This window comes from Hippoglossus stenolepis, chromosome 19, assembly GCF_022539355.2.
Source record: "Hippoglossus stenolepis isolate QCI-W04-F060 chromosome 19, HSTE1.2, whole genome shotgun sequence".
Taxonomy (NCBI): domain Eukaryota; kingdom Metazoa; phylum Chordata; class Actinopteri; order Pleuronectiformes; family Pleuronectidae; genus Hippoglossus; species Hippoglossus stenolepis.
The window spans coordinates 16,665,782-16,684,497 of NC_061501.1; the positions used below are offsets into that span (position 1 = coordinate 16,665,782).

Consider the following 18,716-nt stretch of genomic DNA (forward strand, 5'->3'; position numbering starts at 1 on the left):
AGTCACTCCCAAGTTGGATAACGTACTGATTTACTTTTGAATCTCAGTGTTATCATTTGCAAGGCGCCATAAATGTGTGCACTGACGTCCTTCATCTCCATGGTAACGTAAATAACAAATCAATCATTAATCTTTCATACAGAAAAGAGGCTGACTATAAGAATCAGCTGCGGGTCCGGCAGTGATAGCATCACTTGGGGAAAAAGGCAAACGGTACGGATGTATGGGAGATCTGGTGCGTGACTAAACTGGACTAATTACAAACTCTTTCAGTGTATGAACCACTTTTATTTCTGGATGTGAGACGCCTGCAGGGACGAGTGATGTTGACATGACGGTGCAGTAAAGATTTTTGATTTTCTCTCGTGCACAGAGAGGATGGAGGAGGCTGAGGACGCAATCGCAGTGGTGGGCATTGGATGCAATTTTCCTGGAGGTAATATTTTAATGAGACATTTTACATTACAGAAAAATTGTATTCTGTATAATGGAACATTGATGTTTCCAAACAGGAGAGGGGCTTGACAATTTCTGGAAGGTTCTTCTTGATGGGAGAAACTGTTCTGTGCCAATTCCCAAAAAGAGGTTTGACTTGTCCGCCTGGTATGACCCCGACGAAAACAAAGCGGGTAAAACTTGCACAGCCAAGGCTGCTCTCATTGATGGGTAAGTGTTCAAATCGTAATATATTTAGATCTAGAGGTTTATTTACTCTGTTTTGTGAGCATATAGGTTTTATGTATATTCTATAACAGATTCTGTAACATATACTTTAAAGTTTTATAGGGTCATCTTCTCATTAATATGATCGTTGAACCTATACATGAATCTATGAATATGGGAACATTTTGTTAGATGCTCCTGATAAAAGTAATAACAAATAATGATGTTAAAAATCAGCTCTGGAACAACTACAGATGTTGGTATTTTCCAAAACAAACCAAGAAATGTCTCTAAATCAGCTTCTCTGTATCTTAAATCTCACATAAAGTAGATTTTCTCTTATTATACTATTAAAATACGTATCTCCTAAATTGATTCAGCGGTTTCAATCTTTTCTTTTCTCCAGGTTTAATGATTTTGACCACAAGTTCTTTGGCATCAGCGACAGTGAAGTGGAACAAATGGATCCTCAGCAGAAGCAGTTCCTTCAGTGTGTTTACAGAGCTTTAGAAAATGCTGGGATTCCTATGGAGGAGGCCAGCGGCACCAGGACAGGCGTGTTTTTAGGTAAGAGAATAAAACATTTACAGCTACTGCTTCTAATACTGTCTTCTGAAGATATAAATCATTTCTGCGTGAAGTTATTGTTTGAACCAAGTTTTAACATGAAAACTGTCAAAATAAATAACCCATCCAGAAACTTTAAAATGATAAGGAGCAACCTTTTGAGTTTCAACATGTTTAATTTATTTTATTTAGGCCTAATGAACAGAGATTACGAAAAAAATTCTGCGCACGTGCACCCGAGTGTGATCAACCACTGGACTGGCTCTGGCCTCGCCATGAGCATCGCAGCAAACAGAGTCTCATACATCTTCAACTTCACTGGGCCGTCCCTGACCATAGACACCGCCTGCTCCTCGTCCCTCGTGGCTCTTCATCTCGCTTGTCAATCCATTAAACAAGGTGTGTATGAAAGACGTGTGGAACCAACTGGAGTAACACTTCAGAGAGTAACTACATACTTTTATTACTAGGCTGAAATATGTTTTATTTTATCAGGTGATTGCGAAATGGCTTTGTGTGGAGGTGTGAACTGCATCTATGAGCCAAGAGCGTTTGTCGCTCTCAGCAAGGCCAAGATGATTTCACCTGAAGGGACGAGCAGACCTTTCTCCAGCACGGCAGACGGCTACGGCCGAGGGGAGGGCTGCGGGGTTGTTCTACTGAAACCACTGAAAAAGGTCAGAAAGGTCACAACCCTGAGTTTAGTTAAGTTCGTTGCTTTCCTCAGGATTGTGTCTCATTTCCTGTTCTAAAAGTTTGTACTAGCACGCTGGTCAAAGGAAAAACCAATAAAGCACTAATGCAGATTCACGCTCATAATATTTAATGCAGATGGCTCGGTTCACAGGAATCAGTCAAACAAGGTCAGAGGTATCAAAATTAAACAGTTAAAACGATACTGGTCACACACATAAGAACAGGACTGAATGATGCTGAACTCAGCAGTAACAAGACAAACAACATTTTCTAATTATTAACATCAGACCGTGTCAGATATAAGACCAGTTTCAGTTAATAACTGACTGATTATTTTGTTATTTTAAACATTAACCAAACAACTTACCGTAAAATTTAAATTATTAATTAAAATTAAAAAATAACGGGGCACCACCCTGGTATCAGGGACCAATAATCAATCTGTAAAAATAAAAATCAATCTCAATTTGGAAAGTTCAATTAATAATATCAATATGTAATATTAATGATTATAAAATGAACAGTGAAGGTTTAAGTCCGAGCACTGACCGTCATAATCCAGCTGTAATCACATACAAATGCACAAATAATCACAAACGCTACTACTTTAATCACAAATAGAATTTATTAAAAGATAGTAACAGTAATGCAAATCACTGAACACTATCTCAACAAAATCCACTATACCAAAAACATGAACCACACAAGCGACTATAACGATGGCAACACACATGTAACACCGCTAGTGTGTATGTGTGTGTGTGTATGTGTGTGTTTGTGTGTGCGTGTGTGTGTGTGTGTATGGGTGAGAGAGAGAGAGAGGAAGGGGGTATAAAGATGGCGTACGAGGCCACGCTGGTGACGTCGTATTGCCAACTTAGAAATGGCGGCGGAACCGCGTGATTTAAACAAAGGGGAGGTCGAGAACAGAGAACCAATGTGACCTAACTCGATCACGCTATCTGGCCCCCAGAATGTATAAAAGTATGATTGTGTGTATGTATGTCTGAATGTGTGTGTGGAAGCGGGTTAGGAGAGGGAGAGAAACGAGAGTGAGAGAGAGAAGAAGCATGCAACAGATAATAAGAGATCTTAATCACCACCGAAGGCAATATGCGGGGATTCTACCACGCAGTGAACAGGCGGGCGAACTGAGGTCCGTCGGGCCGTGCACTGGTCTTCTTAAGGGTAAAATACCCGCTTTTGCTCTAACGGCGGCGAGTCTAAACAGCGCGTTGGCGCTGCGTAAAGCGCTGTCTCTGGACGCGCGCAACAACACAGTAATACACGAGGACTCAGCGGTCCGACACAATATTACATTCGACAATAAAAACTAACTATTCAACTAGTATTTGCCCAGACAAATAAGCCTCTTACTTTAGTGCTGGTTCGTGGTTCGTCGTGCGTAATCGGCGCGGTCCGTGAAGGGCAGCAGGGCGGTGTCCGTTATCTCGTCCCGAGAATGAACGGTGATGAGCTGATTTCCTCAGTGGCAGTGGTGGGAAACAGCGATGTTGACGAAAGGAGGGAATTCTTTCTGTTCTCCTCGACGAATTCTATCGTCCTTCTGCAGGTAAAACAGCTGTGTGCAGCTGGCTGTGGATCCAATAAAGTCTGTGAACTCGTCCCGCGAGTTAAAGACTTGTGGCCTAGGTCTTTTAAAAATTGTATTTAATAGTCTTATTTTTGCTTTGCAGGCGTTACAAGACCACGACCATATCTGGGGTATCATCAGCAAAACAGCCGTCAACCAAGATGGACACTCAGTCACTCCTATCACCAAACCCTCCATGACGCAACAAGAGGAGCTGCTGCGAAGAATCTACTCAGAGTCCGACCTCGTAAATGTTCAGTACATAGAGGCACATGGGACTGGAACCCCGGTTGGAGACCGAACAGAGGCAGGAAGCATTTCTAACGTCATCGCTAAGGCCAAACCTCCCGGATCAGAGAGACTGCAGATTGGCTCGGTGAAGAGCAACATCGGACATACAGAATCGGCAGCCGGAGTGGCCGGACTCATTAAGGTTCTTCTTATGATGAAGCACGAGACCATTGTTCCCTCCGTTTTCTACTCTGAAGAAACTGACAGTGTTGATGCCAAAGCCCTGAACATTAAAGTTCCTCAGAAGGCCGAAAAATGGGAACCGTCTGGTGCACGAATTGCAGGGGTGAACAACTTTGGCTTTGGGGGAACAAATGCACATGCTGTTGTCAAACAGTACAAACAGTCACCCATCAGACAAGAGCATGATGAGACGCAACCAAAGTACTTTGTCATGTCAGCAAAGTCAACAAAATCTCTCTCTCTCATGATGGAAGACACCGTTAAACAGCTAGAGGCCGATAGTGAAGTTGATCTAGATTCTCTCTTGTACACGTCAGCTTGCAGAAGGAGCCATCTCAAACATAGATACAGAAAAGCCATCATGGTATCATCTGTGGTCGATCTTAAAGATAAGTTAAGTGCTGCTGTTGGCAAAAATATCAGCCAAGCCTACTCTGATCCAAGGTTAGTGTTTGTCTTCTGTGGAAATGGCGTCACTTACCATGGCATGTGCAAGCAGCTCCTGAAACAAGAACCTGTCTTCAGAAGTAAAATCAAAGAGATTACAGAACTGTTCAAAAGGCTGAGTGGGCTGAACATCCTGGACACGCTTGACAGTGAGTTTGAGAGTAGTGACTTCAAAAACCCAGAGGTGGTCCAACCATTGCTCTTTGCCATCCAGGTTGGCATTACCACCCTACTCAGACATTGGGGTGTCAAGCCAGATGCGATACTTGGACACTCTGTGGGTGAGGTCGCAGCCGCTCACTGCTCTGGCCTCTTGTCTCTTGAGGATGCGATAAAAGTCATCTATTTCCGCAGCAAGCTCCAGAGCAAAGTCACTGGCGGGATGATGCTTGTGATCAGCAACATGGCTGTATCGGAGGTAACGGCTCTTCTCCCTTCTTACTCTGGTAGAGTTTGCCTTGCTGCTTTCAACAGTCCACAGTCCTGCACCCTCTCAGGGGATGCAGATGCAATTAAAAGCCTCCATACAGAGCTAAGTGCCTCAGCCAATGGTCAGAATCTGTTCCTGCGTCTGCTGAATGTCCCTGCTGCTTACCACAGCCACATGATGGATCCAATTCTGACAGAAATCAAGGACACAATTGGCCTCTTACAGGTGAACAATCTTGACACAGAGTTGTTCTCAACAGTGACAGGCAAGGAGGTCCAGCAGGGAGATTTCTGCACAGGTGAATACTGGGCTAGAAACATTCGTGAGCCAGTGGCCTTCGAGCAGGCAGTGCGGTTGGCAGCGAAAGGAAAGAAGAACACAGTCTTTGTAGAGATAGCACCAAGAAGGGCACTGCAGCGAAACATCATTGAATCTCTGGATAGTGACACAGCTGTTCTTCCCTCTCTGCAGCCAGGGAAAGATCATGAGACAATCATGTCTGTAGTTTCTCAGCTGTTCGAACTGGGGGTTCAGGTCGATTGGAACACCTTCTATAAAGGATATGAGACAATGCCGCTGCCTTTCCCGAAATACACGTTTGATTGTTCTGACAGAGACGTGATCAGTGCAGGACAAACAAATACACCAAGTAATCACCCTGTGCTCTGTCAGACAGGAAGTGAAAGCAACATTCTCAGCTGTGATCTGCAGTCAGACTCCTCTTTCTACCTGAAAGAGCACAAACACAACAATATACCCATCATCCCCGGTGCCTTCTATGCCGAATTGGGTTTAGCCGCAGTCATGGCCAGTGCCAAACCAAAAGTACCACTCAACTCTCTACAGCTCACTGTCAACTTCCACAGCCCGTGTCTTTTAACGCAGAATTCACCTGACATTAAGGTGAAACTGGAAGAAACCAAGACAGAAACCAGTTTCACGGTATTCTCTCCATCTGCAGTTTATGCATCAGGCACAGTTGTTTCCAAAAGAGAGCGGCTGATTGAGGAGCAGAGCCTTTCACTGAGCACCATCTTCAAAAGATGCAAATCTGTAGTGAGCTTTCAGGAGCTCTATGGGTTTTTGTCTCAAGCAGGCTTTCAGTATGGAGATGTCTTCAAGAATAAGGGGAATGTGCACTATGGAGAAGATCTCAAGGAGGCTTTTGCAGTTGTAACAGTTCCAGAGGAACTTCGATCGCAGTTGCATGACTACTGCATCCACCCTGTTGTGTTGGATTTTCTGATGCAGCTTGTCCCAGTCACAGTAAAACAAATCTTTGCTGGTAGACCAGGCTTTCCTGTCAAAATCGGAAGTTTGACCGTGTTTGAACCTTTGCAAGAGGAGATGATTGTGTATTTGAGAGCAGTCGATGTGGGTCTTGATCACTTTGAGGTTTGTGGCTGTTTTACAGACAGAGAAGGCAGAGTGTTGGTTGAGGCGAAACATGTGACAATCAAGTTTCTTGGGAGTCAGTCTCATGTGGTTGAGGAGTACTTCTACCATAACTCCTTCAGTGTCATTCCTGACACTATCCCATCTGCTCCTCCTCCTAAGGCCTTGGTCTTCTGTGATGACATGGGGATCTCTAAAGGCCTGCGACCACATTTGGACTCCAAATCTCAGTACATACCAGTCACACGTGCAAAGGATATTTTGAGTAATGGTTTCCCCTCCCTCTTGGCTAAATTCAATATCCAAGAGAGCAAGGAAAAGTTTGATGAGGTCTTGTTTCTGTGGGGCCAAGAAGACCTCACTTCACAGGCCGCTGATGTTGCTCTTCAGAAAGTGGTGAGCTGCTGTGAGATTTTCCGTCAAATCGTCCTTGAGCTTAAGCGACTTCACTTTCCAGCCTCTATTAGAGCAGTAACCTACCGTTCATCTGATTTCACAGCAGACCACGTAAATCCAGGTTTTGCCATCGTTGGTATGACCAGATCTTTTGCTGCAGAGATACCAGATCTTTCATTTCAACTCATTGACATAGATACTGTCTCTGCTAAGGACATTGCAGCTCTGTCTGAGGTCCTACTATCATATCCTTGTAGCAAGTACCCAGAGTTGGTGGTAAAAGATGGGCTGATCTTTAAACCTTCCATTGTCCGTACTCCGCCTGAAGTCGTTGACAGTTCAGGATCCAGTTTTACCTCAACAATGTCCGAGCATTGCGTCCTTCAAACAGCTGATGCACATGAGATTACGCAAGTGAGTGCCATTCACTTTGATGAGGGGGACCTGCCAATCAGTGACACATCAGTTGAAATCCGTCCCAGCACAATTTGTGTCCATTCATCTGATTTCTTCCCCGTCAGTGCTACACACTTGAAATTTGGCCGGACAGTGTACTGGGATAAACATTCCTCCCAAAGTCACAAGCTGCTGGCTCTAGATTTCAACGGTACTGTTATCGCAGTTGGAAAAGAAGTGAGAAAACTGAAGGTGGGAGATCACGTTGCTTCCTGCTATCCTGTGGTGGCAGCCAGCAAGGTCAGGGTCCCAGAGGATGTGTGCTACAGCACAAAACGATTCCCATTCCTTCAAAAAACACCCTGTGTTTCCTACTATGTGCTGGCATGGGAGATCCTGCATCGAGCCTTACCCAGAGCCAAACATCATCTGGGAATCATATCCCCTGTTCCTGACTCGGCTCTGACCAAAGTCTTGGCACTTACTTCCTCCAAATCTGGCTGGAATGTGGTTATTGGAACGCAGTGTAATGGTTCTTTTGTAGATGTCAAACAAATTGATGCATTTGTCATCCTGCCCCCACTTGAGGAATCCTTGATTGACAAGATTAGCAGTTTTCCAAGGGTCCAACATGTCGTCATCATCTGTGAATCTGAGATGCAATGTTTGCTTGCTCGAAACATGTTCCACAGTGTGAAGGAAAGTATTCATGTGCAGACGATTCTGATACCAGCCATTTTGCAAAAGGGATCTTTGAGTGCCCAAAGGCCACATATTTATCACTGGCTCAAATCCTTGAAGCTGAGCAGGAAATTTGCTGTTGAAAACTTTACCTTTCAGAATGTGAAGTCTGACAGCCTTGATACCTTTCATCCTCAGAAACCAGAGTCGTACTTCAACTCAAAGACACTGGCTGTTGTGGCTCTGAACAAAGACGACGGCAGTGTTCTGTCGGAGATCCCACTGCTACCAACAAAGACACTGCTTTTCAAAAAGAGAGCGGTTTACATAGTGACAGGTGGTCTTTCTGGTCTGGGCTTTGAAACGGTCAAGTTCATCTCCCAAAGAGGGGGGGGGTATATTGTCATACTCTCCCGGAGCAAGCCCACACCAGATCTGCAGCAAGAGATACACAACGTAGAGAATCAGTGTGGAAACTGCATCACGAGCATGGAGTGTGACGTGTCTGTCTCTGAGCATGTGCACAGGGTCATTAGTGCCATTGGCCAGAAGTTCCCTGGTTGTCCAGTTAGAGGAGTGTTCCACAGTGCCGTGGTCCTGCATGATGGGCTGATTGAGACCCTTGACAGATCTCTGTATGAGAAAGTTCTCAAACCAAAAGTAAAGGGTGTATTAAATTTGCACCACGCAACACTGCAGTGCCAGCTACACTATTTTGTGTGTTACTCCTCCATCTCTGCTTTTCTGGGAAATGCATCACAAACAAACTATGCAGCAGCCAACACGTTCCTCGACATGTTCTGTCATTACAGGCGCAATCTCGGTCTGCCTGGACAGTCCATCAACTGGGGAGCGCTCAACCTCGGTCTCCTCTTGAACAAGGACCATATCCAGCAATTTCTGGAGGCAAAGGGGATGATGGTGATGGATGTTGCTGAAGTTCATAGAAGCTTAGAGCAGTGCCTCCTGATCAATCAAGCCCAACAGGTTGTTTGCAGGTTTCACTTTAGAAACCTCAGGTTCAACATTCTCTCTCAAAATGCATCAATGACCATGCGCCTGTCCGCGTTAATTGAAGAGGCTTTGCAAAAATCTAACGAAACAGATGCTCAAGCCACACAAGCTGAATCTGTCTCGCCCAAAGAGTACGCCATCTCCGTCCTCACCCAGACCATCGGCATGGATCCCAGTGATCTGAAAGATGACTCACTTCTCTCGTCTTTGGGCGTCGACTCCATGCAGGCCATGACTCTGCAGAACCTGATCTTCCAGGCGAGAGGAGTGAACATACCTCTGGTGAAACTGACGGACCCCAACGCCACAGTATCAACAGTGGTAGCTCTGCTGAGTGAAGGAGCCGAAGGTGAAAATGTCAGTGATGACGCAGTGACGAGTAACTCCACTAACGAAATGGAGGATCTTTCAACTAGATTGTAAAGATGACAAATGCATTGAAACGATATGTAAATACGTATGCAGAAAGATTTATTGTTTATTTCAGCAGATGGTTTATAATGGAAATTGTAATCCAGTAGCATAATTGTGTTTAAAGCAGGTGTCATATTTATTTACCTGTTATTTGCCTTCATTTTGAAATTGTATTTTGAAAGGGATTACATTGTTATAACCATATACAATATTTTACCCACTTTTCAGCAGATGTGGCCCATTTTGAGTTTGAATAATTCTGCATTTTTTATTTAATTGTGTGAAAATATGAACGGCATTTAAAACAAACTGCACAATGTAATGTATTCAGTATTCTCCAACTGATGTCGAGTGTGAACATTATTTTTTGTTATTTCATTCAAATGTGATCTTTTCAAGTCTGTGATGGGGTTCAGACTGACATCAACTTACTTCCGCCTGTTTTACAATCACTTGACAAGTCATGGTCAATTGTAATAGCTGATTGTCAACTTTATAATGGTGATGGAAATAAAAGCATGTGTATTCTGACACGTCCCGTACATGATTACTTGGCAAGCGAGTGTGATTACTGAGCCTTTTGCTATTAGAATTAATAATTTATTACATCATACACAAAAAGAAATTGTTCCCATGGAGTAGATTTCTGCCACAAGGAAAGACAAATAAAATGAGAGCAGATACAGAAATCTGTCATAAAAGCCTTTACACTACTGTTTTTATATTCAAGCAAAGTTACATTACAATTAAATAAGTTATTACTCCTCTAAATCAAGAAAGGATTTCACTATTCTGAGGTGTTTTTGCCATATTAATATTTGGAATGGAAACTAAAGTAGAATTGACATCACAACAAACTTTAATGGTTATTGTTGGAGTTTATGACAAAGAGTGTCTTTGTTGTTTTTATGACACAATAAATGAAGCTGCCAAATTGTCTTCGTACTTGATAAGGTTGGTTTATTTACAGATATTATTTAATGGAGGTTACACAATCTCTCATTCGTCAAAAGTGTAACTTCAAAGAAAAAGAAAAAGCTTCACATTTTAGTTGTGAATCCTATTGTAGTGACATGGGCATTAAAAGTGCCTTCACTGTGTGTCTGTGGGCCACATGGGGCAGTATACAGACTCTTGAGCACCATTATATACACAAGAAAGAAATCAGAGCTCTGGATTTAATAATATGAGAGTGCACCCAGATATCAGTGGAAAAACAAATTATAAATAAAATATACATTGAACCAACAACACTCCGTTTTATGTTAAACTTAACGTCCTGATTTGGTTGATTGTTAGTTATGATGATATAACTGTGATAAACTGCAATGAAACGAGACCTGAATTCACCTCGACCCCATTGGATTAATTTACTTATTAATCCCGGTGTTATCATTTGCAAGGCGCCATAAATGTGTGCACTGAAGTCCTTCATCTCCATGGCCACATAAACAATCAATCATTAATCTTTAATAAAGAACAGAGGCTGACTATAAGAATCAGCTGCGGGTCCGGCAGCGATAGCATCACTTGGGGAAAATGGCAAACGGTACGGATGTATGGGAGATCTGGTGCGTGACTAAACTGGACTAATTACAAACTCTTTCAGTGTATGAACCACTTTTATTTCTGGATGTGAGACGCCTGCAGGGACGAGTGATGTTGACATGACGGTGCAGTAAAGATTTTTGATTTTCTCTCGTGCACAGAGAGGATGGAGGAGGCTGAGGACGCAATCGCAGTGGTGGGCATTGGATGCAATTTTCCTGGAGGTAATATTTTAATGAAACATTTTACATTACAGAAAAAATGTATTCTGTATGATGGAACATTGATGTTTCCAAACAGGAGAGGGGCTTGAAAATTTCTGGAAGGTTCTTCTTGATGGGAGAAACTGTTCTTTGCCAATTCCCAAAAAGAGGTTTGACTTGTCCGCCTGGTATGACCCTGACGAAAACAAAGCGGGTAAATCCCGCACAGCCAAGGCTGCTCTCATTGATGGGTAAGTGTTCAAATCTTAATATATTTAGATCTAGAGGTTTATTTACTCTGTTTTGGGAGCATATAGGTTTTATGTATATTCTATAACATATACTATAACATATACTTTAAAGTTTTATAGGGTCATCTTCTCATTAATATGATCTTTGAACCTATACATGAATCTATGAATATGGGAAAATTTTGTTAGACGCTCCTGATAAAAGTGAAAAATTAAAAATGAAGAAAGGTTTTTTCTCATGTTAAAAACTCAGCTCTGGAACAACTACAGATGTTGGTATTCTCCAAAACAAATCTGACATAAAGTGAAATAATTATATTAAAATACTTCTCTCCTAAATTGATTCAGCGGTTTCAATCTTTTCTTTTCTCCAGGTTTAATGATTTTGACCACAAGTTCTTTGGCATCAGCGACAGTGAAGTGGAACAAATGGATCCTCAGCAGAAGCAGCTCCTTCAGTGTGTTTACAGAGCTTTAGAAAATGCTGGGATTCCTATGGAGGAGGCCAGCGGCACCAGGACAGGCGTGTTTTTAGGTAAGAGAATAAAACATTTACAGCTACTGCGTCTAATACTGTCTTCTGACGATAGAAATCATTTCTGCGTGAAGTTATTGTTTGGACCAAGTTTTAACATGAAAACTGTCAAAATAAATAACCCATCCAGAAACTTTAAAATAATAAGGAGCAACCTTTTGAGTTTCAACATGTTTTCCTGTTTATTTTTTTTCTATTTAGGTCTAATGAACAGAGATTACGAAACAAATGCTGCGCACCTGCACCCGAGTGTGATCAACCACTGGACTGGAACTGGCCTCGCCATGAGCATCGCAGCAAACAGAGTCTCATACATCTTCAACTTCACTGGGCCGTCCCTGACCATAGACAGCGCCTGCTCCTCGTCCCTCGTGGCTCTTCATCTCGCTTGTCAATCCATTAAACAAGGTGTGTATGAAAGACGTGTGGAACCAACTGGAGTAACACTTCAGAGAGTAACTACATACTTTTATTACAAGGACGAAATGTGTTTTATCTTATCAGGTGATTGTGAAATGGCTTTGTGTGGAGGTGTGAACTGCATCTTTGAGCCAAGAGTGTTTGTCGCTCTCAGCAAGGCCAAGATGATTTCACCTGAAGGGACGAGCAGACCTTTCTCCAGCACGGCAGACGGCTACGGCCGAGGGGAGGGCTGCGGGGTTGTTCTACTGAAACCACTGAAAAAGGTCAGAAAGGTCACAACCCTGAGTTTAGTTAAGTTCGTTGCTTTCCTCAGGATTGTGTCTCATTTCCTGTTCTGAAAGTTTGTACTGACGCTCATAATATTTAATGCAGATGGCTCGGTTCACAGGAATCAGTCAAACCAGGTCAGAGGTGTCAAAATTAAACAGTTAAAACGATACTGCTCACACACATAAGAACAGGACTGAATGACACTGTCCTCAGCAGTAACAAGACAAACAACATTTCCTAATTATTAACATCAGACCGTGTCAGATATAACACCAGTTTCAGTTAATAACTGACTGATTATTTTTGTTCTTTTAAACATTAACCAAACAACTTACCGTAAAATTTATATTAGTCTCTAAATTCCTGCTGACCCTGTTTGGTTTGAATCATGCAAATAAAGTTTTATCTGTGGGGCCCATATTCACCAATTAAAATTTGCTTCCTCCTTCAACGATGGTGAGGAAAATTTACCAGAAAAAACATTTTAACAGTGAAAATAATGCAGAAACCTCACAAATGATTGATCCAGGACGATCCAGGACAATGGTTTGATTTTTGTCTTATGTTTGCCTTTCAGGCTTTACAAGACCACGACCATATCTGGGGTATCATCAGTAAAACAGCCGTCAACCAAGATGGACACTCAGTCACTCCGATGACCAAACCCTCCATGACGCAACAAGAGGAGCTGCTGCGAGGAATCTACTCAGACTCCGACCTTGTAAATGTTCAGTACATAGAGGCACATGGGACTGGAACCCCGGTCGGAGACCCAACGGAGGCAGGAAGCATCTCTAACGCCATCGCTAAGGCCAAACCTCCCGGATCAGAGAGACTGTGGATTGGCTCGGTGAAGAGCAACATCGGACATACAGAATCTGCAGCCGGAGTGGCCGGACTCATTAAGGTTCTTCTTATGATGAAGCACGAGACCATTGTTCCGTCCGTTTTCTACTCTGAAGAAACTGACAGTGTTGATGCCAAAGCCCTGAACATTAAAGTTCCTCAGAAGGCCGAAAAATGGGAACCGCCTGGTGCACGAATTGCAGGGGTGAACAACTTTGGCTTTGGGGGAACAAATGCACATGCTGTTGTCAAACAGTACAAACAGTCACCCATCAGACAAGAGCATGATGAGACGCAACCAAAGTACTTTGTCATGTCAGCAAAGTCAACAAAATCTCTCTCTCTCATGATGGAAGACACCGTTAAACAGCTAGAGGCCGATAGTGAAGTTGATCTAGATTCTCTCTTGTACACGTCAGCTTGCAGAAGGAGCCATCTCAAACATAGATACAGAAAAGCCATCATGGTATCATCTGTGGTCGATCTTAAAGATAAGTTAAGCGCTGCTGTTGGCAAAAATATCAGCCAAGCCTACTCCGATCCAAAGTTAGTGTTTGTCTTCTGTGGAAATGGCGTCACTTACCATGGCATGTGCAAGCAGCTCCTGAAACAAGAACCTGTCTTCAGAAGTAAAATCAAAGAGATTACAGAACTGTTCAAAAGGCTGAGTGGGCTGAACATCCTGGACACGCTTGACAGTGAGTTTGAGAGTAGTGACTTCAAAAACCCAGAGGTGGTCCAACCATTGCTCTTTGCCACCCAGGTTGGCATTACCACCCTACTCAGACATTGGGGTGTCAAGCCAGATGCAATACTTGGACACTCTGTGGGTGAGGTCGCAGCCGCTCACTGCTCTGGCGTCTTGTCTCTTGAGGATGCGATAAAAGTCATCTATTTCCGCAGCAAGCTCCAGAGCAAAGTCACTGGCGGGATGATGCTTGTGATCAGCAACATGGCTGTATCGGAGGTAACTGCTCTTCTGCCTTCTTACTCTGGTAGAGTTTGCCTCGCTGCTTTCAACAGTCCACAGTCCTGCACCCTCTCAGGGGATGCAGATGCAATTAAGAGCTTCCATACAGAGCTAAGTGCCTCAGCCAATGGTCAGAATCTGTTCCTGCGTCTGCTGAATGTCCCTGCTGCTTACCACAGCCACATGATGGATCCAATTCTGACAGAAATCAAGGACACAATTGGCCTCTTACAGGTGAACAATCTTGACACAGAGTTGTTCTCAACAGTGACAGGCAAGGAGGTCCAGCAGGGAGATTTCTGCACAGGTGAATACTGGGCTAGAAACATTCGTGAGCCAGTGGCCTTCGAGCAGGCAGTGCGGTTGGCAGCGAAAGGAAAGAAGAACACAGTTTTTGTAGAGATAGCACCAAGAAGGGCACTGCAGCGAAACATCATTGAATCTCTGGATAGTGACACAGCTGTTCTTCCCTCTCTGCAGCCAGGGAAAGATCATGAGACAATCTTGTCTGTAGTTTCTCAGCTGTTCGAACTGGGGGTTCAGGTCGATTGGAACACCTTCTATAAAGGATATGAGACAATGCCGCTGCCTTTCCCGAAATACACGTTTGATTGTTCTGACAGAGACGTGATTATCGGTGCAGCACAAGCAAATACACCAAGTAATCACCCTGTGCTCTGTCAGACAGGAAGTGAAAGCAACATTTTCAGCTGTGATCTGAAGTCAGACTCTTCTTTCTACCTGAAAGAGCACAAACACAACAATATACCCATCATCCCCGGTGCCTTCTATGTCGAGTTGGGTTTAGCCGCAGTCATGGCCAGTGCCAAACCAAAAGTACCACTCAACTCTCTACAGCTCAGTGTCAACTTCCACAGCCCGTGTGTTTTAACGCAGAATTCACCTGACATTAAGGTGAAACTGGAAGAAACCAAGACAGAAACCAGTTTCACGGTATTCTCTCCATCTGCAGTTTATGCATCAGGCACAGTTGTTTCCAAAAGAGAGCGGCTGATTGAGGAGCAGAGCCTTTCACTGAGCGCCATCTTCAAAAGATGCAAATCTGTAGTGAGCTCTCAGGAGCTCTATGGGTATTTGTCTCAAGGAGGCTTTCAGTATGGAGATGTCTTCAAGAATAAAGGGAATGTGCACTATGGAGAAGATCTCAAGGAGGCTTTTGCAGTTGTAACAGTTCCAGAGGAACTTCGATCGCAGTTGCATGACTACTGCATCCACCCTGTTGTGTTGGATTTTCTGATGCAGCTTCTCCCAGTCACAGTAGAGCACATGTTTGCTGGTAGACCAGGCTTTCCTGCCAAAATCGGAAGTTTGACTGTGTTTGAACCTTTGCAAGAGGAGATGATTGTGTATTTGAGAGCAGTCGATGTGGGTCTTGATCACTTTGAGGTTTGTGGCTGTTTTACAGACAGAGACGGCAGAGTGTTGGTTGAAGCGAAACATGTGATAATCAAGTATCTTGGCAGTCACTCTCATGTGGTTGAGGAGTACTTCTACCATAACTCCTTCAGTGTCATTCCTGACACTATCCCATCTGCTCCTCCTCCGAAGGCCTTGGTCTTCTGTGATGACATGGGGATCTCTAAAGGCCTGCGACCACATTTGGACTCCAAATCTCAGTACATACCAGTCACACATGCAAAGGATATTTTGAGTAATGGCTTCCCCTCCCTCTTGGCTAAATTCAATATCCAAGAGAGCAAGGAAAAGTTTGATGAGGTCTTGTTTCTGTGGGGCCAAGAAGACCTTACTTCACAGGCCGCTGATGTTGCTCTTCAGAAAGTGGTGAGCTGCTGTGAGATTTTCCGTCAAATCGTCCTTGAGCTTAAGCAACTTCACTTTCCAGCCTCTATTAGAGCAGTAACCTACCGTTCATCTGACGTCACAGTAGACCACGTAAATCCAGGTTTTGGAATCGTTGGTATGACCAGATCTTTTGCTGCAGAGATACCAGATCTTTCATTTCAACTCATTGACATAGATACTGTCTCTGCTAAGGACATTGCAGCTCTGTCTGAGGTCATACGATCATATCCTTGTAGCAAGTACCCAGAGTTGGTGGTAAAAGATGGGCTGATCTTTAAACCTTCCATTGTCCGTACTCCGCCTGAAGTCGTTGACAGTTCAGGATCCAGTTTTACCTCAACAATGTCCGAGCATTGCATCCTTCAAACAGCTGATGCACATGAGATTACGCAAGTGAGTGCCATTCACTTTGATGAGGGGGACCTGCCAATCAATGACCGAGCAGTTGAAATCCGTCCCAGCACGATTTGTGTCCATTCATCTGATTTCTTCCCCGTCAGTGCTACACACTTGGAATTTGGCCCGACACTGTACTGGGATAAACATTCCTCCCAAAGTCACAAGCTGCTGGCTCTTGATTTCAACGGTACTGTTACCGCAGTTGGAAAAGAAGTGAGAAAACTGAAGGTGGGAGATCACGTTGCTTCCTGCTATCCTGTGGTGGCAGCCAGCAAGGTCAGGGTCCCAGAGGATGTGTGCTACAGCACAAAACGATTCCCATTCCTTCAAAAAACACCCTGTGTTTCCTACTATGTGCTGGCATGGGAGATCCTGCATCGAGCCTTACCCAGAGCCAAACATCATCTGGGAATCATATCCCCTGTTCCTGACTCGGCTCTGACCAAAGTCTTGGCACTTACTTCCTCCAAATCTGGCTGGAATGTGGTTATTGGAACGCAGTGTAATGGTTCTTTTGTAGATGTCAAACAAATTGATGCATTTGTCATCCTGCCCCCACTTGAAGAATCCTTGATTGACAAGATTTGCAGTTTTCCAAGGGTCCAACATGTCGTCATCATCTGTGAATCTGAGACGCAATGTTTGCTTGCTCGAAACATGTTCCACAGTGTGAAGGAAAGTATTCATCTGCAGACGATTCTGATACCAGCCATTTTGCAAAAGGGATCTTTGAGTGCCCAAAGGCCACATATTTATCACTGGCTCAAATCCTTGAAGTTGAGCAGGAAATTTGCTGTTAAAAACTTTACCTTTCAGAATGTGAAGTCTGACAGCCTTGATACCTTTCATCCTCAGAAACCAGAGTCGTACTTCAACTCAAAGACACTGGCTGTTGTGGCTCTGAACAAAGACGACGGCAGTGTTCTGTCGGAGATCCCACTGCTACCAACAAAAAAACTGCTTTTCAAAAAGAGGGCAGTTTATATAGTGGCAGGTGGTCTTTCTGGTCTGGGCTTTGAAACGGTCAAGTTCATCTCCCAAAGAGGTGGGGGTATGTTGTCATACTCTCCCGGAGCAAGCCCACACCAGATCTGGAGCAAGAGATACACAACGTAGAGAATCAGTGTGGAAACTGCATCACGAGCATGGAGTGTGACGTGTCTGTCTCTGAGCATGTGCACAAGGTCATTAGTGCCATTGGCCAGAAGTTCCCTGGTTGTCCAGTTAGAGGAGTGTTCCACAGTGCCGTGGTCCTGCATGATGGGCTGATTGAGACCCTTGACAGATCACTGTATGAGAAAGTTCTCAAACCAAAAGTAAAGGGTGTATTAAATTTGCACCACGCAACACTGCAGTGCCAGCTACACTATTTTGTGTGTTACTCCTCCATCTCTGCTTTTCTGGGAAATGCATCACAAACAAACTATGCAGCAGCCAACACGTTCCTCGACATGTTCTGTCATTACAGGCGCAAACTCGGGCTGCCTGGACAGTCCATCAACTGGGGAGCGCTCAACCTCGGTCTCCTCTTGAACAAGGACCATTTCCAGCAATTTCTGGAGGCAAAGGGGATGATGGTGCTAAATGTTGCTGAAGTTCATAGAAGCTTAGAGCAGTGCCTCCTGATCAATCAACCCCAACAGGCCGTTTGCAGGTTTCACTTCAGAAACATCAGGTTCAACATCCTCTCTCAAAATGCATCCTTGACCATGCGCCTGTCTGCGTTAGTTGAAGATGCTTTGCAAAAATCAAACGAAACAGTTGCTCAAGCCAAAGAAGCTGAATGTGTCTCGCCCAAAGAGTACGTCATCTCTCTGCTCACCGAGACCATCGGCATGGATCCCAGTGATCTGAAAGATGACTCACTTCTCTCGTCTTTGGGCGTCGACTCCATGCAGGCCATGACTCTGCAGAACCTGATCTTTCAGGCGAGAGGAGTGAACGTACCTCTGGTGAAACTGTTGGACCCCAACGCCACATTATCAACAGTGGTAGCTCTGCTGAGTGAAGGAGCCGAAGGTGAAAACGTCAGTGATGACGCAGTGACGAGTAACTCCACAAAAGAAATGGAGGATCTTTCAACTAGATTTTAAAGATGACAAATGCATTTAAACGATATGTAAATACGTATGCAGAAAGATTTATTCTTTATTTCAGTAAATAATGGTAATTGTAATCCAACAGCATAATTGTGTTTAAAGCACGTCTGTCTTTTGTAATTTTTGTTCATTGTTAAGTGCTGCCCAAAGATGCACTCTATGAATGTGTCTGTTAAGTTTT

At 43.8% G+C, this 18,716-nt stretch overlaps 2 protein-coding genes across 2 annotated transcripts; both read left to right on the forward strand.

Moving 5' to 3' along the window:
- Positions 1–378: 378 nt before the first annotated feature.
- LOC118098767 (phthioceranic/hydroxyphthioceranic acid synthase-like) lies at positions 379–9,176 on the forward strand. Its single transcript, XM_035142873.2, has 6 exons — positions 379–436; positions 513–666; positions 1,070–1,230; positions 1,423–1,629; positions 1,726–1,907; positions 3,624–9,176. Exons 1-6 carry the CDS (start codon positions 379–381, stop codon positions 9,174–9,176), a joined length of 6,315 nt encoding a protein of 2,104 aa, XP_034998764.2.
- Positions 9,177–10,881: 1,705 nt separating this feature from the next.
- LOC118098924 (phthioceranic/hydroxyphthioceranic acid synthase-like) lies at positions 10,882–18,529 on the forward strand. Its single transcript, XM_035143177.2, is given in 7 exon segments — positions 10,882–10,939; positions 11,016–11,169; positions 11,544–11,704; positions 11,906–12,112; positions 12,209–12,390; positions 12,975–17,484; positions 17,487–18,529. Coding segments are annotated over 7 exon segments (6,315 nt in total).
- The last annotated feature ends 187 nt before the right edge of the window (positions 18,530–18,716 follow it).

Coding starts and splice junctions, on each gene's coding strand:
- LOC118098767 (XM_035142873.2), top strand. CDS start 379: ATGGAGGAGGCTGAGGACGCAATCGCAGTGGTGGGCATTGGATGCAAT. Junction 1,231..1,422: donor CAGGACAGGCGTGTTTTTAG/GTAAGAGAATAA, acceptor TATTTTATTTAG/GCCTAATGAACAGAGATTAC. Junction 1,630..1,725: donor TTGTCAATCCATTAAACAAG/GTGTGTATGAAA, acceptor TTATTTTATCAG/GTGATTGCGAAATGGCTTTG.